This window comes from Cyclopterus lumpus, chromosome 9 (assembly GCF_009769545.1).
Source record: "Cyclopterus lumpus isolate fCycLum1 chromosome 9, fCycLum1.pri, whole genome shotgun sequence".
Classification (NCBI taxonomy): Eukaryota; Metazoa; Chordata; class Actinopteri; order Perciformes; family Cyclopteridae; genus Cyclopterus; species Cyclopterus lumpus.
In genome coordinates this window covers 25,282,696-25,308,505 of record NC_046974.1, presented here as the reverse complement: position 1 = coordinate 25,308,505, position 25,810 = coordinate 25,282,696, and the positions used below count along the sequence as shown (strand labels likewise).

At 40.9% G+C, this 25,810-nt stretch overlaps 1 protein-coding gene across 1 annotated transcript; it reads left to right on the top strand.

Moving 5' to 3' along the window:
• Positions 1 to 276: 276 nt before the first annotated feature.
• tcima (transcriptional and immune response regulator a) lies at positions 277 to 1,217 on the top strand. The gene has a single exon (XM_034542546.1). The coding sequence runs from the start codon at positions 415 to 417 to the stop codon at positions 715 to 717; it is 303 nt and encodes a 100-aa protein (XP_034398437.1). The 5' UTR covers positions 277 to 414; the 3' UTR covers positions 718 to 1,217.
• The last annotated feature ends 24,593 nt before the right edge of the window (positions 1,218 to 25,810 follow it).

Here is a 25,810-nt window from a genome sequence, read left to right as displayed (position 1 = left end):
TAGTTGAGTGTCAAGCATTTTGTTATAGCTGGATAACAGAGTGAAACTGGATAAATAATTAATGCATTTTGAATAGTGAAATTAAACGGTATATTGCGTTTTATATCAGAGCCCCTCTATAATATCTCCGTGCGCTATTTGTTTACCGGTCAGGGACAGGAAGGGAACATGGTTTCATCAGTCAGTCTGGCGCGCGCAGGGAACAGACTGATGACGTCACGTGGAAGTGCTTCCGGCAGAGTGGACCGCCCACAGCAGCGCTATAAATACTCGGCTCTGCTCTACGCCGTTCACTCGCTCAAGCCTTACGCCGCTCCGGTCACAGTGCGCTACCTAACAGCTCCTCCTTACCGAGTTGGGGGGCACCTTTGGGGCAGAGCAACACGCGAGAACCGACGGAGAAACAAAGACAAGATGTCGGCCTACGTTTCCTCCGAGTGCCGCCGCGTCAGCCCCTCCGTTCGCGGAAACTCGTTCGACACGGCGCACCGCAAGAAGGCTGTCGCGAACATTTTCGAGAACGTCAACCAGGACGCGCTGATGCGGCTCTTCCAGAAAACGGGCGACATGAAGGCGGAGGAGAGAGTGAGGAGCATATTCTCCTACACCCTGGACCCGGAGCAGACGGCTCGTGCGCTGATGGCTCTGAAGCAGAGGAAGAAGGATAAGTTTCTCCAGATCGCGGGCATGGTGCGGCAGCTGCTCAAAATACGTTGACTGTGTTTGAACAGTTGTTTTTCCCCCCCCACCACCCGTGTGTGAGCCGAATGTGAAAACACTCCCAATATGACTGGGTTACCGCCGAGATGCGCACCACTTTTCGCCTGGGAAGGGGCGTTAGGTGCGGAGGAGAACGCGCCGTGGACGCGCGGAGACCGTCCTCCCCGGAAGGGATGGAGCGCGATGAACTAACTGGGAATATGGAGGGCTCGCACGGCCTGATTCCATCAATGCATTCCTCTGGATGCCGGACTGAAGCAGCCCCACGAACCAGGTGCACATCACTGCCGTGACGGTGGTGCACGGCTGCAGTCTGAGACTCTCTGGTGCTGAAGAAGCTGCCACATGACTGCCTGTCCTGAACACTTGCCTTGTCTCTCAGCATCACTTTGTTATATGAACACTTAGTGGCCACTAATGTGCTTTTGTTACACAATGATTTGCATTTCTGATGTGTACATTTGTTTAAAATAAATTTAATTTTATACAAAATGTGATACCTTGTTTGTCCTTATTACAGAAGTACTTTACGTGATTGGTCATCACATCAGGTGGTATGATGATCCTGTTTTAATTATGGCAGATTAAGCTGAGGCTGAATATTTAGGTGCATCTCATTGGCATCAGTCAGGTGGCAAACTATGAGGGGGGAAAAAAACTAAAGAAAAAGAATCCCATCTTCATGAGTCTTAAGCGCAGTGTAGGTTTACAGCATAAATGTGAAACTACCTTCTAATTCTGGACATTTTTTGATCCAAAATTAAATCACTTGTCAACGGGATTTAAAAAATGAAAATAAGCATCGTCTGTCCAACAGCCGTGACCTTTCTAGTCATAAATAAGACACTAAGGTCAAAAGAATCACAATATAAATGGTGTTAGTCTTGACTTCATGCCTGTGACGTTTGGTCTAGACGAATATACTACACAGAAGTTTAACAGCTGTTGTGTTGAGTCACATAATCAAGGATTACATTCCTAAACACAAATAAAATAGGCATGATGAATACATTTATGCCTATATTGTTGTGCAATCTGACGCAGCAGACAGCGGAATAGAGTTACCCATGAAAGAGAAGGTTGGTTATCGTCATTGGGTTTCCCTCACAGCTTTGTGTGTGCCTCATCAGACCAGTGCAAACCAGTTTAGCCCTGTTTGGGCTGGGAAGGTGGGGGCTGGACTGCTTTCTCTGCACAACATGTTTGTACTGGAGTCTGTTTAATCATCCCTGCTCTGGCGATAAGAACCTGACTAAAGCATCAGACGATCAGGCTTCCCTGCCTTACTCTGATTCTTCACTCTGGATGAGCATATATCATCAAACATCTACATTTCAAAACCGTTGCGGTGTAGTGTTTCCTCGGTGACTGGGTGTGTATGAGGTTTTAGATGCAGACACACAGACCACTTGGGTGGATGCCTGCTTATCTGATTGCTTCAGTTGCTCTTCTGGCTCAAACCAGTTCCCTGCAGGTTGTTGTGCATGAAAACCTCTTCATGTGGGCACTCCTCACATGTTACAAGATATGGGAAGCTCCAGTGTCAGTCACATCGCCTGTGACTGGTGATAACAATAGTGTTTTTGGGGCCGACGCCAGAAACAAATGACTTGATGCCCAGACGCTCACACAATTTAAATAAAATATTTACTGTTGCTCATAGACCATTTTTTGAGATGAGGTAGAAAAGGCTTTTCTGTCATGAAATCAAATGTATGTAAAAGGTATAGAATAATCAAAGTAACAGTGTGTATTTCCTTCAAATACATGCCAGTTAAATCATTACGTTTTTTATGACCAGAATGAAGCTAATCTCTGCTTCCAATCATTGTGCTAAACTAAGCTGCTTGTGTTGTATTAATATGTATTGTACTGACAGACACAAGAGTGGTATCAACCTCAATCTCACGGCAAGAATGCGAATAAGCGTATTTCCCAATATGTGAAATTATTGCTTTAAAAGGAGTTATGTCTCAATTTTGTTTTAAAGGAAAAACAATCATTTCATATATTTTTCAACATGTTCCTTTATTTAAATAATAATCTTCAGCCACGGTCAAAGAGGTCACAGTTCACCCACTTTTTGATCTACCACTTCACCACAGTTTGTCAATCGTGTCTATTTGTGCTCTTTTATCTCTCAGCTGTCCCTTTGGTTTGGCTTGTGTGTCTCACACCAGGCTGCTTTATTGGCCCCCTTTTTCCATGCAGGGCTATCTAATTGTTAAGAGGGAGAACAGCTAAATATTCAAGGCAATTGTCTTTGCTGTGTTGGCAGCTGTGCGCAAGCAGACCTATCCTCTCCCACCCTCTTCCTGCCTTTCATCTGCCTTAGAAATAGTGAATGCTTTGATGTCAACAGACACTGTGGCAGACAGCCTTGAAGCCTTGAGGACAGTAAGGTTCAATATTCTTCTACTCATAGACTCTAGCAGTGAGGGTTTGATAAAGAAAGACAACGGCAAGTTGGAGAGGAGCTGGATCAGTGATTACCGCACAGGGAGTGGCAGTCAACCCGATTCCAGTGCAAACCGGTTCAAACCAAGGTCTGTGATGAGGAACTAAGCATGAGCTGTACACAGGTTTAGGATTAGTCAGCTTTTGGCTGGAAGATCCTGCTGTAAAATCAACAGCCCTCTATACACGTCAGTGTCCTGTTTGATAAAACAGTGTGGGCTGTCTCACATTAACAAAAGGCTCCCTTTGATTCTATATTAAGCTTGTTATTTCTCAGAAAACAAGCCCACTGCTGCATCTTTCCGGAAAAAAAGGCATCAGAGTGTGATCCAAAAGGGAGCAATGGACCTTTGCGGTCCATTTTTTCGTCTGTGCACTTTGTAAATTGTATATCCATCTTGTTTCTACGTGTTTTGGGAGCTTAAAAGGGATACATATGGGAGAGGGATCCTCCTCTGTTGCTCTCCTGAAGGTTTCTTTTCTGTTTCTTTGGGAGATTCTCCTGATCCGATGTGAGGTCAAAGATCAGGGATGTCGCATGTGTACAGATTGTACAGCCTTCTGATGTAAATTTGGAATTTGTGATTTTGGGCTATACAAAATAAACTGAAATGCTGCCTTGAAGCAGAACAGTGACGTAAACTAAAGTTGGAAAATGTGCAGTTTGGCAGTTACTTAATTCACATATACTTTGTGCTCTTTCACTTCATCCATATTTGACTTTCTCCTGTCAAAATGTGTTTTGGCAGCTTAACAGTTCATGGAATTGGTAGATATGCTGTTTAGAGGCAGTTCAATCAGGAGAGACTAGTCAGATAGAGAAAAGATCATTGTTTATTATTAACAGATAAACTGTATGTGATGAAGTCTTGACAGGTCCTTTGGAGTTTGGACTTTACAGGGAGATTGTAATTGAGGGCCGTCTGTCTCCACGAGCAACAAGATAAATCCCCAAAAAGGATCAAAATAAACCACAGCCTAATATTCCCTTACTTACCAAGCGGGAATGAACGATGAATGACAGAAACTTGAGGTTAAGTTATTAGAATCTGTGATTTACCATAAATGAGGTAAACATGAACAAAAGTGCTGCAATGAGCAGAGCATCTATGAGATCTACTTTTTAAAATCTTTGCCAGCAATGGCTTGATACATTGCCTCGCCGTGTTCCGACCAATGCTGACATCTGTTTGGGTTGTCCGCGTGGACGACAGCGACAACAACAGGAGCAGCTAACACCATCAGCGCCGGGTCTGTTAGCGGCGGCTCGTCCTCAGCCCGGATCCACTGCAAGTCGGCCTGCACAACTCCCCTGTGGGAGCTGTCAACGCAGACCAACCCTGACAAAACCCAGGAATTCAGCTCTGAAGAAACTCAGGACAAGAATCTTCAGGACATTGAACCACGCCAAGTTAGTACAGGACCCTCGTTCTAAACCTAGAGAGTTGTTATGTGGTCACTTGAACATCCGTAGCATGGTACCCAAACGTGAGCAAATTGAACATTTACTTGACAACTCAAATTTAGACATCTTAGGCTTATCTGAAACTTGGCTCTTAAGCTCCTCACCTGAGGCAGCCGTCCTTATACCTGGTTATAATGTGTTTAGGCAGGATAGGGCCATGGGAAGGGGTGGGAGGGTCCTACTATATGTTAAAGATACTATAAAATGCAGCCAATTTATATCCCCCAGTGAAGTTAACATTGAGTCTGTTGGCGTGAAAATCTCCCTATCTGATGAAATGTCTTGTGTTTTATTATGTCTGTACCAAAAAAGATTTCTATGACCGACTAAAAGCCCTCCTAAATCGCCATGCAGACCATACTGAAGCAATTGTAATCGGGGATTTTAATATCAACTGGGATGTGAAGAAAGACAGAAACATTTCAACCTATCCTAGCTGATTGAAAAAACCACCAGGTTAACTAACCACTCCCAAACTAGAATTGATTTGCTGTTTTCAAACAGACCTGAAAGAATTGTAGCCATAACCTTCTCACAGATCTCTCGGATCACGGATGCAATTCAAGTCACGTTTCTCCAACTGCTTTTCAAAACCAGTTCATTCCACGCCCTGTTATGAATTCATACCAAAAAACCAGCAACATAACTATAGCGGCAGCCCTACACAAATACAACTGGGCCAAATTACTGACATGTATGAACCCTGGGAGTGGTGGTGATCTGTTTAACAGGTCAGTCAAAGAGATTATGGCCCCTTTCATCAGTAGAGGGAGACATAAGGTGAAGAAGGGTAACTCCGGGGGGGACCGACAGATTAAAATTTACAACGAGCAGAAATAAAGTTACTCAGACGTTACGTAAGGCTAAAGCCAACTTTTTCCTTGAAATCATCGCAAATGCACAAGGTAACGGAAAGATTATCTGGCAAAACATTAACAAATTGGTTGGCCGTAAATGCAAACAGGACAAGGAACTAGAGCTCTCTATAAATAACTCTCTAGTGAGGGATCCCATCACTCTGGCTACTAGTCTAAACCACTTTTTTTGGGAGTCAGTGGATGAGATAGCCAAGCTCTTCTCCTCTCCTGAATACAGTGAGAGCCCGGTCAACTCTATCCAACCTGTCTTTAAGATCACTGAAATAACTGACTCAGAGGTAGCCAAACGCATTAGTGGTATGAGAAGCTCCAAAGCCAAGGACGTATTTGGCTTTAACGCCAACTTTTATAAAGAACATAAGGACTCCTTGGTCCAACCCGTAACTCATCTGGTCAACCTATCCCTCAAACATGCAGTGGTCCCCTCAGCCTGGAAGGTGGCGGTGGTAACCCCAATCTTCAAGTCTGGGTAAAAATCAGACATGTCTATCTACAGACCAATTTGCATCTTACCGATAATATCAAAAATAGCAGAGAAATGGGTTGCCCAACTTCTTGTGGAGCATCTCAGCAAAGACCATCCCCTGTTGCATCCTATGCAGTTTGGTTTTCGTGCCCACCACTCGACTGACACGGCCCTGTGCGTCCTCATTGAAAAGATCAAGGGTCTGTTGGACAGGAATGCATGTGTCGGTGTTATCTTTATAGATCTCAAGAGAGCTTTCGACACTGTAGATCACCAAATCCTACTGTCCAGGTTAACCCATTCTCTTAACTTGTTCAAATCATACTTATCCAACAGAAAACAATCTGTTACTGTAGATGGTGCTAGGTCTCCCTGTCTTGAATGTCCTGTAGGTGTTCCTCAAGGGTCGGTCCTTGGGCCGCGTTTATTTTCCCTATTTATTAACACACTACCCAGAATATACATACACAGATGTACGCGGTTGATGCTGTAATCTTTACATCAGCTAAAAACAACCAAGAAGCTTTATACATCCTATCATCTGCTATGTCTGATGTCCAGGCTTGGCTCACTAAATCCTGCTTCCTGTTGAATGCTACAAAAACTGTATGTATGATTTTCTCCAAACGTGCCCAAAAAATAACACACTGGAACATATTTGTAAAGGGAACAGAGCTAGACTTAGTAACCAAGTTTAAGTACCTAGTAATTTTAGACTCCACCAATGAGCCATGTCAAAAAGGTAGCGACCTACATCAAATTCAACCTACTAAACTTCAGGCACATCAGAAACAGTTTGACAGAGAACACAGTAGGACACTCCTACATTCGATGATCTTCGCACATTTAGTGTACTGTCTGACCAGCTGGTCACTCACTGTCTGACCAGCTGGTCACTCACGTGCACAACAACACTCAAACCCATAGAATCTCTGTATAAGAGAGCACTCAAAGTCTTTGACAAGAAACCGCAAACCCATCATCACTGCCACATCCTGAACAAACACAAGTGTTTAACTTTCAACAACCTTATCAGCCTTAAAGAAGCCAGCATCATTTACAAAGCCCTAAATGGTCTGGCACCTCCTCCGCTGAACAAGTACATCAAACAGAGACCTGTCTGCGGCCCTGCGACTAGAGTCACCAGAGCCTCCACATCCCACAGAGGGGCACCACCTTTGGTCAGAAGGTTCTGTCTGTCAAAGGCGGCACCCTCTGGAACACATTACATCCTCTGGAACACATTACCATCGTCTGTTAGGGAGTGCCCAACCTGCACTTTTAAAAAGCACATGAAGGGATGGCTGTTGTCCACCCAAACTTGTGCACATAGATAGTTTAACCTGGGTTAGCAGTATTAGTACTGTCATGGATATGTGATGTAATAATGTTATATGAATGAATGAAACCGTGAATGTGCACATTAATTAATGCCCTTATGTGCAATTTATCTGTGCACAATATGATGAATGTGAAATGTCTTCCCTACTCTTCTCTTGTTTCTTTTATGTTTGTCATATATATACATATATGAGCTTCTTTTTTATCCAATGTTAACTTTTTATTACTATTATTATTACTGTTATTACTATTACTGTTGTGTATTGGCAGCTTTTCTCTAGGACACTCATCCTGTACATTCTGGCAGGTGGACAGGCAATGGAAATCAGCCTTGCGGCTGTAATTGGGTACATTTACATTTTAATTTAAAGTGTTTATTAATGTACATTGTCCCTCTCGAACAAATAAAAACTTGAAACTTGAAACTTGCAATGTGTGGCTCTAGCTAGCAATAGCTAATGGTCAGCGGTGACCTACATAGCAAAAGTTTAAGCTGAATCTATGTGGCCAGTGTGGAATATTGAATTAATAGATTACCTGCTCCTTTTAATGAATCATATATCACACATAAGACATTGAACAGATTTAACTAAAAGAGGTCAGCAGTGACCTGAGAATTAATAATGCAATATCTCGGACTCCTACTTCAATATACGCGATGTCACGTCTTAGAAAATGATGATTGTGAGCAATTCCAAAAGCGATGAAAAATACAAGAATATAAACCATTAGAAAAGAATAGAATGGATGTGGCACTACTTACCAGATACGGCGATATGATTGATGTGACACCACATACAAGATCAATAATATGAGCAATGCGTAAAATGTGATGAAAATGGCACGTAATTGCAGTAATAATTAGCAAAATGGTTTTCAGTAAATGGAGAAAAGAATAATCCTTGAATATGTAGAAATAGAATACCTGGATGTGAATAATTAGCTGAATACATGATTAGTGATTAGAATTATATATTAATCAGATAAATGAGGCAGGTAAATAATGAGTGAGCATACGTAAGAAGTGATTGGCAGATGTATGAGAAATAAATTAGGTGCTTATGCGAAAGTATGGTCTTCCGACTGAACTTACACTATAACTATATTTACTTGAGGAAAATCACTTATACTGTGTTGGGTCATATTATCAGGATTTGAGTGTTTCTCCTGTCGAAACATGTTTTGCAAGCTTAAAGTGAAATAAATGGTGCTTTTAGGCAGTATGGTGATGGTGAAAATCTGCTGTTTAGAGGCAGTTACTTGAAGAAAAAAAAATCACATGTACTGTGTTGTCTTTCAGATTATGAAGTTTTGAGTGTTTGTAGAGCAGAAATGTGTTTCGAGACCTTAACGCATCTCAGCTCTAATAGAACAAGTTTCATTTCTTTTATTTGAATCCAAGGAGTCTCCTTTAGATGAATCTGCTGACTCATCCGTAACAGGTTCCTACAGCTTGATCCAGTCATTACTGGATCAAATGTTGCTGAATGAAATAAGTGTGTCTGTCAGATCTTTTATATTCCTCAAGCACTCTTTCGTCATTCTGAATGACAATGTTGCCTCCTGTAGTTTGTGTTTGAAACTTTAGTGCAAAGCACTGACCTATTTTCAAAACAGCTGGTCGACTGGACAGACAGAGCAAAGGTCAAGGGGTTATGATTATGTAAGACATAATACAGGAAGAGGGTCGATGGTGCGAGAAAAAGAAGAATGCAGGAAAAGAATTTCCTTTGAAGCGCCGGCCTGTCTGACTCACAGCTTTTCCCACAGGAGCCCCATGTGTCTAGTGGCATCATCCGGATAAGCTCAGGATGGAAATATAAAAGAAACTGACTGAAACACATTCCTCAGTATCAAAGGATTCCTGGAACTTGGCACATTTGCTTTTTCTGATTGTCTTTGTGCAGATGTCATTTTTCTCTGGAGTCTAAGGACTCTCTTTATGGTTCTCTGAATGAGTCAGTGTATTGTGCATACTTGTCCGTGCTCTGGTGTCACTGGACTCCTTCGGAGGGGACTGCTGCCACCTGGACGGCACTCACAGGGGGACCATGACGCTTCATCCACATCCCAAGTGAAACATCCCAAACATCATGGCTGCTCTGGGCTCAACACTGTTTGCAACAGAGCTCCTTCTTGTCACTGCGGCTGACTGTCGTTTTGACAAACATAGACTGAATGCCAATGATGACTCCAGACTATTGGTTAGAACATATTTGTATAAATAATATATATGGTGCTGTTGTTTCAGGGAAAAGGGAAAAGTTTCTATGTGGTCTGGTTGCAAGATTTTAATTTCTTCCTCTGAAAACTGGTCATGCTCTCTCCGTCTTTAAATGTACTTGATGTTGTTAGGACGATCTTTAAACAGTGTTATTCCTCTGAATGTGCACTGTGGGTCCTCCACTGTCTAAATACAACTCTGTTTGTATGGAGAAAAGAGGAATAGGAGCCTGTAACGGACAAATCAAGTGAAACTAAAACAAGTTCGGCAGAATGTATGTACTCCAACTCAAGTGTGTCTGGCACATTCCTCAAAGTGCTGTCACACACCTTTGTGAATCTGTGCTAGCGAGCCATTGGAAATAATGGCTTTCAGAGCGCAGTGTTACTGTTGTCACCTTTTGTTTGCTTGGCTGCTTGAGAACCAGGTGTTTTTCAGTTGAGCTCAGCCCCAAAGCCAATACAACATTCACTAATCAGCGGTCTGATTGGAATGTAATCAAGTGGCTGAAAAGGATCACCAGTGATTAGCCTCCAGATCATTCACAGTCAGACTTGAATGTTAATAATATATTGCATGGCAACTGTTAAACTGCTAGTGGCAGGGGATCAAAGTTATTACAATATGTATGTAAAATGTCACGGCAAACAGTTGATGCGATATTTCGGCCTGGAGCCAAGTGGTCCGACCAAGTGAACATCCGACATGGCCATCTCTGACACACACCGCTAGCGTGGCTTGAACGCTCAAATAATAACGCAACACTGTTGCCCGTGCTCGGATGGGGAAGCCTGCACGTGACAACTCTTTTGTTTGCCACCTAGAACATTTGCACTTGGCAAACTTGCCAACATTTTGGAAAAGGAACAGGAAAGCTGCCATCTGTCAGAAGACACTCGCTCACCAGCTCTGAATCTTGTTCTGGCATGCATTCGATGTAATGTCAAGCATCAAGCAGGTATACATTTCTGACAAAATAGTGAGGGGATTTTTGATCGGGATGCCTTACAATATTATGACGATCACCAGCTGGCTATGCAGGTTCATATTTCAAACATTGTTCTACTTGAATTTGAGGTAAATGAAAGAAACGGGCTTATTAATCCTGAGCACCTTGTAGAAGTGGTGATGTGTAAGTAGAGAGTGAGTAATCCACAGGGCTGAATCTGCTATGAAATATGTATCACCTTTAGTAACCTCTACCATTGTAGCCGTCTCCCAGGCAGGACAGTCTGTTCTTTAAGTTCATGTGAGATGAGTCCCTGGAGTTACAGCAGAGTCATGTCCAGGGCTTGGTCAGGATGGGGGCCTCTATTGTTCACATTTGTCTCTATCAATGTGTGTCTGTATGTTGTGTAAGTATTTGTGTGCGTGTGTAGATGTGTGTGTGTGTGTTCATTTTAGGCAGCTCTGGAGAAAAGCCCTTTCCTGTGTGGCGCTGGGCGGCCGGGCCCTGCAGACATGCTGTCTCGCTTCAGTTCCACCACAAGGCCTTACCATTGTTCTGCCCCTGACTCCCTTTGTCCTGTACAGTCTGCCACCCCCCCTAACCCTGTCCTCCTACACCTCCGCCCTCCTCTCCTGTCTCTTGCCCTGCAGGTGCTGCTGATCCATGACCCAGAAAAGGAGGAAGTGCAGGCCTAAAACAATAGCAGAATCCCATAACCCTGTAAGCAATGAAAAGGCTGGAAAAAAAGAATGTATATATACATATATATAGATATATATATGTATATATACATAAATTAATAATATATATATATGTATATATTTATAATATGTATACATAATTTAATATATATATATATATATTTATATATATATCATAAATAGACTGTATATATAATATATATATAATATATATATAACATTTATATTTATAAATATATTCAGCCTTTTTTGTGTGTATATATACATAAATTAATAATATATATATATATATATATATTTATAATATATATACATAAATTAATAATATATATATATATATATATATATATATATATATATTTATATGTATTATAAATATACTGTATATATATAATATATAATATAAATATATAATATATTTATGTATATATATATATATATATATATATATATATATATATATATATATATATAACATTTATATTTATAAATATATTCAGCCTTTTTTTTGCCAACAGGGTTATGGGATTCTCCCTTTGACCTGGGTGGTACTTGTGGTACTTGTATTGACTAATAACCATAAATAATAATAATTTATTCCACAGACATTATTTCACATTTCAGTAGATTTATATTATCATAGATAATGAGGAATTAAACTAATAGTCTAACTAAACAGCCTGTCTCAGCACATATTGGAAAGGAAGGGAAACACCATGTCTGAGGCTGCCCGTCGTACACAGGAAGTGCAATAAATGGATGATGTAATGAATGGAGGCAGTGCAAAGGGTTGGCACTATCTCAGCAATCCTTCGATGATAACAACCATATTGAACACCAACGTTACAATACAGATCAAAGTGCACATTTGACCTGTGCTAGTCTGCTAAAATATATAACAGGGCAATGAGTACATCTCGGCTGCAGTACGGTCATTTGGAATTCTGAAGACAATTATGAAGGCTTTCTTTGAAGCGTTAATTGTAATGTAAGATTATCCCTGAGCATTCACAATTATACTAACAACAATACACACCCACAGTCTCGGACACTTACAATTAAAAAAGTATTAAATAGTGAGGACTTTTTGTTGAATTTCATTTAGAATATTTGTCATGTTCACTCAAATTAGTTTGGCAACCACGAGATTGCTCAACTGTACATTTCACTAAACAACAACAGGTCATTTGTTGTGCATCAAGTTGCAATAAGCTCTGGACTGCACTGTGAGGGGACAGAGATCGATGTTCAACCCTTTAAAAAAAAAAAGATGCTCTCACATTGTTCGTGATTGTGAAAAGTATCTGAATGAAATGTGGAAAACTATGCAGCAGAGAAGGAAAACGGGGGACGGGCGGAAGAAGGCTCGAAATGCTCCACATGAACGTGTTACGCCTTAACTCAGCAACCTGCAGCAATACACATTTGAAGATAAAAATGCAGCAAGAAGACTGATTGTCGGCCTGTCTGAAACAAAACAACAACAACAACAACAACAACAACAACAATATATATAGAAGTAACTAAATATATTTACTGCAGGTAATGTTCATCAACCCCAAAAAAGGGGAATACAAAGAATGCTTCATCTGTAGTGGGGGTCAACAGAGCAATATAGACTTAGCACAGGCAGTCTGTTCATACTGCTCTCAGACGAACGCACACTTTCACACTTCAGACATCAGCCTGACACAGGAAGTTGAAAGGAAACCGATAAAACTTCATCGCTCTGTTTGCAGATCCATATCCGAGTGGTCAGACGTCAGGTGTTACTCCAGTGGGAGAACTAAGACGTAGTTTGTCTGCTACCGTCACACTTTGTTTATGCTCTACGCGAGTGCTTATGTCTTAAACAGCTGTTGGGGGCATTTCATCACGGCATGCAACATAATAGATATTCCAGTGATTTCCAAACGGACAATGCACTTTGTTTCCTCGCAATATGCTTTGCATCATTTGAATTTCCTCTAGTTATCTAGCAATAAATATCTGCTCTGCAATCTTAAACTTTGTAATGCACATTTCACCATTAGTGTTTTAGACACAATGGCTCCGAGTGGCCTGAGCCCGAACCCGTTGGATTTCAGAATGACTTTTGTCCTGAGGTTGATTGACCAATTGTTTCAGCAATGCTTAATTGAAGTAAAAGTCAAAGGATGTGTCATAGGTATCTGTAAGGTTTCTTCCCTTTTTTCCCTATCAAAGGTTATTTTTGGGGAGTTTTTCCTGATTCGATGTGAGGTCAAAGGTCAGGGATGTCGTATGTGTACAGATTGTAAAGCCCTCTGAGGCAAATTTCTAATTTGTGATATTGGGCTATACAAAATAAACTGAATTGAAAAATTGAATTGAATTGAATTGTTCAAAACTTCAAGAACTTTTCAAGATGTTATAATCACACATCATATTTTTGTAATTAACAGTTATCTTTTCTTCTTCTTGTCTCTCCCGATTGAAATATGACCATGGAAGAGTACAAGCTGTAAACACATGGTTTACATTGTGATTTGAAACAAATCCTTGTAGTTAGGATAAGATCATGGTTTGGGTTCAAATAAGTATGTTTGTTACATAACCAACGTCACATTTAGGATAAGATCAAGAGACAAATTAAACCGCTAAAAGTGAACCAAAACAGTAAAGTTTCAGGTCGAAAAACAAAACAATGAGCTGAGAGAAGCTGAAATGCTTCCGAAGCATCAAGCTGAGAGGGAACTTTGAGTTGGGTGATAATTGTCTGTGGGTTCATCATCATTACAAGAAACATCTTTCACATACAATCAGTCATGTGACCCTTGCTTTAAACTCAGCTATGCTGTCATCGTAATGAAAAAAATTAATTGTAAATATTGGCAAAAAGTAATCGGAACCTCACTAATATAATATATATATTTTGTCCTCCCTCCTCCGTTCTGTTCTTCAGCAGCTGAAGAGCAGAACGATGGCCAAAGTGCAAAACCTCCCATCTGCAAAATGATTCTGGAAAAGTATTTTTTGTATTTTGTATTTTGTATTATGTATCTGGTATTCCTAACAAATAGAATTCTGCAAGAGAAACAACAAGGTTTTATTAGTATTCTCTTTTTTTCAAATAGGAGGTGTTGCCCTTCGGCCATCGAGATGTGAGAAGCTGTATTCATCTTGGTCCATAATTACAGATCACTTTGATAATCAGAGTGGAGGGAGGCAGTCGGTAGCTATTGGTGGGCGATTAGATCTCTTAATCTGACTACTGATGTGCAGCAGAGATGAAGGCTTTGGCCACATGATCGGTACGACTGGTACAGCGAGAGGGAGAGGTGCTTATTGAGTCACTACTGGGTGAGGTCATACTCATAAAGCACACCGGTATTGGCCTTTACAATATTCCTCCTTACTTCCTGCTGCAACAGTAAAGAGGAAACCTCCAGAGAACAACTACAAAACTAGAAAGAAAATGCAAAGGAATTATGAACATATTACTTAATGTTTAGTGTCACAACTATAGTGATGCCATGCAGTTCATGTACAGAGTTTGAAATATGCTCAATCAAACATAAACAGTGGGAAAAATGCACTTGGGAGTGTTAGAGAGGGTCGTCACAATAACACACCATCCAACATTCATGTTCCAATGAAGAAAACATCTTTCAAAGTGAATATAAAAATAAATGATAGTAAAAAACACATCTGGTACCCTAATCTTATATACAATAGGACTTCTGTAGACCTGCTAAAATAAGTCCCTTGAGGTCTTTCTCTTGCAAATGTTGACATTTTGCTTACTTTATTAAAAAGTATTGAGGATAGATTACTGTAAAATCTCAGAATTTTTTCTCTCATTTGTCCAGTATTCAAATGTACTTTGTTGTGTTGCTCTAAAGCAAATGTGAGCATGCTTAGACGTTAAATTATATGATGAAACCTGTTAATATTATACTTGCTAAACATCAACACACTAGCATTAGCATTGTGAGCATGTTAGTATTTATCTCAATGCCCTGCTATGCCTCACAGTACCACGAGTAGAGCTTTACACTCTTAGTATTTATATTGTGTTTTTATTTTGTACATGATTTAATTAAATCTGTTTCCCTTTGTCTTACATTGTGTGTTATGTTCCATAAATAGTAGGTACGTTGTCTCTATTATGTTTGACCCCACATTTTCTCCTCTCAGTATTTGCAAAGTAACAATAGATTTAAATCATGCATAAAATAAGTCTAACAAATACAAATCAGCGGACCTCATACAAAAGCCTTTCCAGTGAAACCCAGCCAATCAGAAAGTGGGCTGAGGAACAGGAGGCTTTTAGGTTGCGGAGAGAGAGCTTTTATGCTGTTTCAGCATAATCACTGCAGTGAGTAACCAATATCTGCCTCCGTGTGGCTCGCTGCCTCAGAACTGGTTTCAAACCTGTTCAGATTAACCCTGTTGAATCAAGTCAGAGGGAGCTGGTTTATCCAGGCAGCCTGGCACCTCCAGTAAAGCCTTTAAGCAGATCAGCTGTCAGCTGGCCAGAACATACGCACCCCACCATACACCAAACAGTAACCTTTACTCAGCAGGCTGCATTGTGTGTTCCCCTGGAAAGCTTCATTTTGATTGCATTGTTCCTTTAGTTAGTGTTCAGGCCCATGCCAACGCACTTATAAAAATGGACACTTCCCTCTTGGTGTACGTAGCGACACGCAGGAGACTAGAACAGCTTTTTGCATCAATATCGAGGCTGAGAGATCAAATTTATTATCGAATGAACGGCTCCATACTGCAGAAGATGAAGGAGTTATGTACTTCCACTCAGAGTTACAGTGCCAACAACTGTGGCAAGTATTATTGCCAACCATTATTGCCAATGAGTCAGTCATTCGTCCAAGCTGAGAGTTATGTCACATATTTGGAGATCAGCTTCTCCAGGAAGCAGTTCAAAGGTCATGTGCAGGTATAGGCTGCTGAGTGCCATTGCATTGATTTTAGCATTACTTTGCCCAAATAATGCTTCGAAGGATTGCAACTAGACTTTCTTCATATACAAACTTTTTATACCATAATTCTGTGTCTGTAATCACCTCTCTAATCCCAGCAACCAGGAGCTTTGGCTGGTGTAACAATGACCTGAATCTAAATATTGTAAATTAGAGACGACAAGAGAAAATGGACTGCTTGCAATTGAATGAAAGACAAGGTGTGGAAGATCAGTGTGGCTTTCTTTGCGTGGCGGTGGACTCACCAGGAGCAGCTTAAACTGCTGAGACACTTTTGATTTTGCGTGCAAAATGGAAGACGTTTCCTTCGCTCTGTGCAAAGTTCTGAGTATCAGTGATCTGCGTCAGGACGGCAGGAGAGCACTGAAAGGTCGTTACAACCCGCTGTGTGCGTCATCAATATTAGAACTCTTTTCAGACATCCCTTTAACGCAGATAGCTTTAGATTACAATTTGAAAACTCATATTGTTATAATTGATACAGTGTATACATTTTGTATTTTTTATTGATATTTTTATTTTATTTTCCTTTATAATTTCAATTCTTAAATGTAATATGCCCTGCTATGTTTATTTTATTATACTGTATTGTATATATTGTAAACATGCTTGCTGGTGCAACAAAGACATTTCCCCCTGGGGATTAATAAAGTATATCTAATCTAATCTAATGTGGTTTGTATGCATCAGCACTGAAAGAAAATAACTTTTCTAAAAACAGTGTCATTTTGTGACTCTCTCTACTCTTATTTACGTCACAGTGACTTTGTAGTCACACCTGTAGTAAGGTGGTGAGCTTCAGTGTGGAAGCGAAGCAGAGACCACCATCTAGTGTCAAAAGAGTGTTACAGGTTCATTTACTCAGTTATTCCCTCTGCTACCTTTAAAGTCACTGTATAAATAATTAGCTAATGTTTAAAGTTAGTCATCACGCAACAATAATGTCTCCAGGTGAAGTTCAATCAAACATAGATACGTGACCCTGTATTTGTGTCTTTGTGGATCCTTCGTACTACTTAAGGTCTCACTGACACTAGTCATGGTCAGACATATTCAATAAGATACACTCTACTGTCACACATAAAATAAATAATGATGAATGTCATACATGTATAATTAAGAGCCACATTTCTCATTTCAGATCCTTGTATTTTTGTTATAGTATATTCAGTGTATTAACTTCTTTTAGTTTTTGTAAATACAAAACCCTTTACCACTTCTATATTAGGGCAGGTAGAGCGGTACCAAACAGTGTTTTGATCATACGCAGCTGTTCTTTGTTTAGTCAAGCTGTTGTACAAATATATACTTTGCTTTGTTGGAGTTGGATTTATCATAGTAGACTAGCAGCATCGATTATATCTAAAATGTTTAATTATATCTAAAGAATTCAAGTAAAAATGAACTTGTCCAGTAACAGATTCAAATCCGTCGACGTACGTCTGTGAAGTTGACGGATCCCATTCATTCCTATGGAGAGCAAGAGAGCCGGCCACCAGTTGACTTCACCATGTCTACGTTTGCATAACCACAACCTTCAACCTTCTACAAATTAGGTATGTTTATTAACTCCGCTCAAACTAGACAGTGCTGATAAAAAGTGGCTCAATATTCTACATTGCTTATTTCTCAAATGTATTCAGAAACACATTTAGGGAAACGATTCAGCTGTAAAATCGGGCCGACTGTGGCTCAGTGGTGAGCAGGGTCGTCCTTCAATCAGAGGATCGGCGGTTCAATCCCCGCTAGCCCACGTCAATGTGCCCGTAGGCGAGACTCTGAACCCTAAATGTCTCCCGTAGCTGTTCCTGCGGTGTATGAATGGTAATGAATGGTTATTTAGTCCTGACGGGCAGGTGGAACCTTGCATGGTAGAATCCGTGTATGCATGAGTGTGATTGGATGAAGGATGACATGCAGTGTTAAAGCACTTTGAGTGGTCAGAATACTAGAAAAGCGTCATAGTTCATGTCTTCCTGACAGATAAAAAGGACTACAGCTTAAAAACAATTGCTTAGCCACATCAGCCAATAATAAGGTAGGCTTTTGTAAAATAGTGATGTTCTGTTTTGTTCCCACAACTAAGGACAAACTGCTAGCAAAGCCAAAACCACTGGTTTCCCCCCAGTCTGTGGTGTACATTTTACTGATTCAAAGAAGCCGTATTGTGTGTATATTCTTCTCGTGGGGCTGAAGTGGTTTATTTGATCAAAGGAGAAAAGTATTGCAACTAAAATGGCTATTTCTGGAGCATTGTCTTTCTCCACTTAACTTAGGGTATTGTGTATCACACAAAACATGTGTGTAACATTTTCAATTTATAGAAAGGCTTTAACTGTTCACTGTTTAACTTATGCAACACTGCAGAAAAGTTGAAACATATTATTAATCAATCAATTAGTCAATCTGTTTTTTAGGATTATAGCCCCATCTAGTGGTCAACATGTATACTTCAATTTGGATCCTAGAATGTGGTTCTACCAAGTTTTCTGTCAAAGTCTTGATTCAAATTACATTTATATTTACTAACAATACATATATGTCTTGACCCACAGCAAGGCAATGACAACCAAACAAGACCATAATATAAACTATTATATATACTATATTGGCTTCTGGGTGACACAATAAACAAAGGAGCTCCATGCATGGAGAGAACAGCACTTCCTGTCTTTGCATCCAGTGGCCAGAGCTGTTCTTTACATTGTGCTGTGGTTCAGATTTAAATTGTCATTGTTTTTTTTGGTAATTCCACAATGTGTCATGGGAAAAGCTAAACAGATGGATGGGGTGGGGGGGGGGGGGTGGGGGGGCTTTAAATCTATTAAAGCTGCTGTTGTGTAATTTGAAGACAAACAACTCCTTATCACAACTGTTCAAACTGTCACTATATCCTGTACATGAAAAAAAAACTCCTGAACCTCTAAAACTATAGCGGGAACAAGGCAGCAACTTGTTTGGTGCGCCAATTGCTCTGAAGGGCATTTAAAAGGTAATTTAAAGATTCCATCATGGCCAAAGAAAAACAACCAATCAGAGAGGGTCTAAGGCTGCTGTCAAACACTGCTGGTGACAGCAATGACACATAGAAGTTACCAACTGTAGCTTGAACAAGCTAAGATAACAAACCAGGTATGAACCAGCGCCAACACGGATACCTGCTAATTAGTGCGGCCGCTGGTAAGAATGTAGTAAAAAGATGCAGCGTTTACCAGGATTGAAAGGAGCATCAATGGTGTGGATGGAGCTACTGCGTTGTAGGGTGTAGATGATTGCGTTGTAGGGTGAAAATGATTGCGTTGTAGGGTGAAGATGATTGCGTTGTAGGGTGAAGATGATTGCGTTGTAGGGTGAAGATGACGGCGTTGTCTGCCGTAGCGGAACATGAGTTGCTGGCGGAGAAAATACGGGAAGTGCCGTTCTTCCTCTTTGCTTGTGTAGCAAGACCAGAGAGATGGTGGTGGACTTCAGGAGGAAGAGTTCTGGGAGAGGATCTGGACATGGTGGAGGAGGATGTGGACATGGTGGAGGAGTACAGGTTCCTGAGTGTCTCCATCGACAGCAGACTGAACCGGAAGGCCAACATCAACGCTGTGTACAAGAAGGGGAGGAGTCCACTTGGATCTTATGATGTGTGCAGCAAGATGTTGGAGGTGTTCTATCAGTCTGTTGGACCAGTGCTCTGAGATGTTGGAGATGTTCTACCACTCTGTTGGACCAGTGCTCTGGACTTCTCCGTAGTCTGCTGGGGGAGCAGATAGATGCCGCCTCTGATGCCGCCCTGGCTTACAGAGTGGGATGTAAATTCATGTAATACATGTAAATGTAAATCTTTCTTCACTGTCACACTAAAACACAAATCACCGCATCACCCAGTCTACTGTTTTTGTGCCTCTCTGTAACATAAGCTAAACATCTAGCGTCGATTACAACTACGCAATTTAGGCAACAACGTCATTTAGCGACTTCTAGCGACAGACTACCTCCTTCAGTCAAGTCACAGGACAAATTATAATCCATTTAACCAAGCTGGAAAAAAAAACATCTGTTGTACACGATGCATGATTCAGCTGATGGAGCTGGCAAGGATAGTCTAAACAAACACACTCATGCAGTACGTTACTTTAATAGAGAGGCTCTTAACCAAAATCTGGGTCTTTGTAGCTGACTTCAAAGACTTTTTAAGTGTAAAAATTAGAATAAACACACACATCTTGAGCTGAAAATCAGCTAATGTGCATCAATTCTGCTCGAGCTCTCTTCAAATTTTAAGGCTCAGAAAGTGCAGATAGAGGTTTTGCCTGCATGTCATATGTGATTTTCTTTACATTTTTTTCAGGAGTTCCTATTAACTTTGGATGTAAATGAATAGTATTCTATTGTGTGCAAAATATATTATGTTGAAATATTTCGCAGTAGTATTCACACACATTCATTGCCAACGTCAACCTATTCACCTAACTTGCCGCAAACATCACACTGAGTACAACAAATACAACAAGAAGGAGCCAAAAAGCTTAGTTATGACCAAGTCCAGTACAGAGATTTAAAACCCCTGTAGAAAAGACAGTTTTGTTACTGGACTTTCAATGATGCTGGATTTTGTCTGTAATCTCACAAGTCCCTTTTTGTCAGAGAATACTTCCAAAACCTTGCCAAGTGGCCATGAACCACAGGGAGCTGAAGGATCCATGATTACCACAACATCTCCAGCAACCAAACGCCTTTTCATCTGGTTCCATTTTGTGCCTCTCTTGTTGCAAGGGTAAGTACTCCCTCACCCATCTCTTCCAGAAAAGATTTGCGAGGTCCTGCACCTGCATCCATCGTTTTCTTCCATATTCTTTCTCTGGTGAGTCTGTGTCAACAACATGGTCTTTAACCTGAGGAACCAGGCAACTGCTGTCTTGAGCCTCCTCCAGTCGAAATAGTAGGCAATAAGTTAGTCAGTGGGATGACACACGTCAAGTACACTGATGACATTTGCTGTTGCCGCTTTTCCCACCTCTTGGCCATCTGAGTCCACTGAGACTTCCAACACAGTTTTAGGTCAGTCCTCCTCATGCTTCCAGAGAAACACAGGACCTTCAAGCCACCTGTTATTCTTCAAAGTCTGAGACCTTCATTCTCCTCGATGAGTCGTCAGCTGGATTGTCTTTGGAACTGACATGTCTCCACTGTGAAGGCTCAGATGTTTCTCTGATGGTCGAGATTCTGTTGGCCACAAACGTGTGGAGGTGTCTGTCCTCATTGTTTAGGTACTTCAACACTGCAGTGCTGTCGGTTCTCAAACCCTAAATCCTTTGTCTAGCCACAGCAAAGTTATTGGGCAGATAGACCTCTTGATTCATGAAAAGGCAACTTCAAACAATATTTCCCATCTTGAAGTATTGCCGAGCGCTGCATGATTTCCAGGAACTTGAGGTCTTCTCTAGACATCTCCTTCTCCTTTAACTCATGGTTGTACTGATTTGCCAGCATTTTCTCCAATTTGCACACAGAGATCCTGTTCACTGTAGCAGAGCAAATCTCTGCCCCTAAAGCACCACTGTTTCCATTCAACGGTCGATTAACAACCCATCCTAGCACTGTCCTGATAGCTTACGGGCCATTTCCACAGCTGTTGATGACCTCCCAAGGTTCCAATATCTTGGGAGCATCAGTTCCAATCAACAGGTCCACGCTTGTGAACTTTCGACAAATACGACCATTTGGTGAGGTCTTCAGGTGTCACCATGTCGTCAGCAATGACTGGCATTTCCTTCTGTGTTAGCACATCTGGTAAAGTATAAAAGTCATCAATGTCCAGACCAGATACCTCCAAACCACTCCTACAGTTTCCTGGCCCATTGTCTGCAACAAGAAATTGGTTCTTTTTCCTGTAATATTCAGCTTCTGCATTAGATGTTCTGAGCAGAATGTGACTGAACTACCAGGATCCAGGAAGGCATATGTTTTAATAATGCGATTTCCTCTTGCAGATTTCACCTTTACAGGAAGAATTAAAAAAGAACTGTGAACTGTTTTATATCGTACAGCCTAAACTACTTTTATAATGACCTTGTGTTACAAATGATGCCAAGGCAGCTAGTAATGAAAAGTACCGGTACATGTATTGAGCAATAGTGGGAGTTCCCAGAATGGCTGCGACACTCGCCATGGCGGCGGGACACAGCGTGGTCGCAGTATGATGACGTGCTGAAACTCGGACGACTTCGGAAATCGCCACGTGGGGACAACACAGAGCGAGGACACAACGTGATAACGTGCGGAAGCTGTAGGACGTCCAGGCATATATACAGAAGGGATTTACTACATTATTTTTTTTAAGACATTGTTTCTTTTGAAAAAGCCCTTTTGTGAAATTTATTTCAGAACATATTCAGACACTGGAAAACCTCAATAACTAACTAATTATCTAATCATTCTTTAACGGGAACCATTTGAATAAGACCCAATTGTAGCACACAGGAGACCAGGAACAGTTGGTAATGACGTTTAATTCCAATCTCAGTAGGTACATACAATGATTACCCAGTTGGTAGGGCAATGTGAACCTGACCAACCAAAGACTATTGGGTTTACAGACCCTCAGACAAGACAGGTAGGTCAACGATAGGCAGGCAGGAAAGACAACATGATCTCAGTCCGGAACAAAGTGCTATACAGTCTTGCATAAATGGTAACTAACAATCAAGCCAGTATATAAGCCTCTCCTGCTCACTCACGCATTGCCTGTTTGGAGATGTGAAACAGCAAAGGAGTTGACCGATCAGGTGGGAGTGGCTTAAAGGCAGACTGGAGTCGAGGCAGGGTGAACGGAAATGTCCTGAATGGGAGCTGGGTGAAGGACAACAACTGGTACATTGCATTGACAAATGCATACCCCTCATTCCTGTACTGTACTTATTCACCTCACCACAGGGACACCCACCAGCACTTGTGGCTAAACCTCACATACATGTCAGAGAAAGAAAGGAAATTGACCCTGGCAAGCATTAATGAGGCGCCCTGCAGAGTGGTATTATTCATTGCTTTGGAGTGTGTTTCTGAACATCTACTGATTATAAGTCCAATATCTACAAATTTTGCTCTGTTATTATTTTTACCAACTCCTCAGCTAAATCTGACTCTTTTATGCTTCAGAGGTAGTGACGGCATAAGCTGTACAGGAATACTTCCCAATGGAGTCTAGACACTGGTGGTGGTGATGAGGGGGTAAAGAGTAATGCTGATGTATAGAAGTGCACCATCATTGACTATTGCAGGTTAAAGTTATTCAGCTGCCTCAGGAAGCACAATCTAACCAAACTTGGTGAACATGCTCCCATTGAAATACATGCATTATACCCCAACATCCATTCTAGTATCAAGGCCACGAAAGGACAACAACAGAAAGGAGCGCACACACTCTGGAAATATACTGAGACTCTAAGGCACATGTGTCAAACTCAAGGCCCGCGGGCCACATCCGGCCCGTGAATGAAGTATCTTTGGCCCGCATGAAAAAATCTATTTACTATTAGAGCTGGCCCGCCAGTATATCGCACGCACCACCATAATACTACAAATCCCACAATGCAATCTGTGTGTCGGCACGTCAATCGCGGGACTTGCCCTATCACACAGAGGTGCGATGGCTAAGCCAGGGAAAAGTGCTGGAAAGATTTTTCCAGTTGCGTGAGGAGATCTGTGAGTTCATGGAAAGCAAAGGGAAAGGCACAACAGAGCTCCGAAATAAAATGTTTCTGTGTGAAGTGGCATTTCTGTGTGACATCACAAGCCACCTGAATGCGCTTAACCTGCAGCTTCAGGGGCGGGGCTGTGTCATCACTGACATGTACGCTACAGTGAGGCCTTTTAAAACCAAGCTGCGCCTGTGGGAGACGCAGATGCTGCAGGAAATCTTGAGCCTTTTTCCGCACTGCCAAACAATGAACGAGCAGGTCGCTGCCTTCCCAACTACACCGTTTGCTGAAAAACTTGGCATACTTGGTGCTGACTTCACACGGCGATTTGCCGATTTTGAAGGCCAAAAAAGCAGGTTTGAACTGCTCAGTAATCCATTTAAAGCTGACATGGAAAACGCACCATCAAACCTCCAAATGGAGCTGATTGAGCTCCAATGTAGTGACACACTGAACGCAAAATATGAGTCTGTGGGCGCTGCAGAGTTTCCACGTTTCATCCCCGACACAATGCCCCAGCTGCGCTCCATTTATGTATTATTTATAATTTTTATTTCATAATTAATGTTTTATAAGAAATACTCTATAGGCCTTGTTAGTTCCAGGTTCAATATGTGCACTAAGGTTCTTTCAATAAGTTTTTAATAAAAGTTGAACCCATCTGGCCCTTGACCACTGTGTATTTGAGTTTGACACCCTCTAAGGAGTACGGGATGGTACAGACAGCGTGACCCAGGTCAAAGCTGACTCAGCATAAAAATAGGAAAAACAGGTCGAAACTTGATTACGATGAAAAGACTTAGATGAAACTGCACTCCAGAAATGGAAACAACATGCACACACACACTGATTGGACAACATCGGCGGTGAGATCGTGAGCCAAGAGGGTGGGACCACCCTGTGGTCCAATCAAAGGAGTCCAAAGTCTATACTAAGAGACTCCTTCTATTTGAACCAATCATGCTTGCTCTTAAAGTTTATATAAAGCCACGCCTCCTTTGGAGATGTTAGTCTGTTACCGAACGATGCTTTAAGCTAACTTCACTCAGACCCGTGCTGCACGTTAAATTCTTTGTTGTCACCGGACTTTTGTTCTACCGCACTTGAATAAATCCACTTGTTTTGATTTTAACTTTGCCGTTCTGGTCATCTTTTTCCCAACCTTCGACAATGATGCTGTATGATGTTATATGATGTTGTATGATGTTGTATGATGTTGTATGATACTGTATGATGTTATATGATGCTGTATGATGCTGTATGATGTTATATGATGTTATATGATGCTGTATGATGCTGTATGATGTTATATGATGTTATATGATGTTATATGATGATGTATGATGCTGTATGATGTTATATGATGCTGTATGATGTTATATGATGCTGTATGATGCTGTATGATGTTATATGATGTTATATGATGCTGTATGATGCTGTATGATGTTATATGATGTTATATGATGTTATATGATGCTGTATGATGCTGTATGATGTTATATGATGCTGTATGATGCTGTATGATGTTATATGATGTTATATGATGCTGTATGATGTTATATGATGCTGTATGATGCTGTATGATGTTATATGATGCTGTATGATGCTGTATGATGTTATATGATGTTGTATGATGTTGTATGATACTGTATGATGTTATATGATGCTGTATGATGTTATATGATGCTGTATGATGTTATATGATGCTGTATGATGCTGTATGATGTTATATGATGTTGTATGATGTTGTATGATGTTATATGATGCTGTATGATGTTATATGATGCTGTATGATGCTGTATGATGTTATATGATGTTATATGATGTTATATGATGCTGTATGATGCTGTATGATGCTGTATGATGCTGTATGATGCTGTATGATGTTATATGATGTTATATGATGTTATATGATGCTGTATGATGCTGTATGATGTTATATGATGCTGTATGATAC

Bases quoted from the DNA above. Each gene is read 5' to 3' on its own strand.
- tcima (XM_034542546.1), top strand. From the start codon at position 415: ATGTCGGCCTACGTTTCCTCCGAGTGCCGCCGCGTCAGCCCCTCCGTT.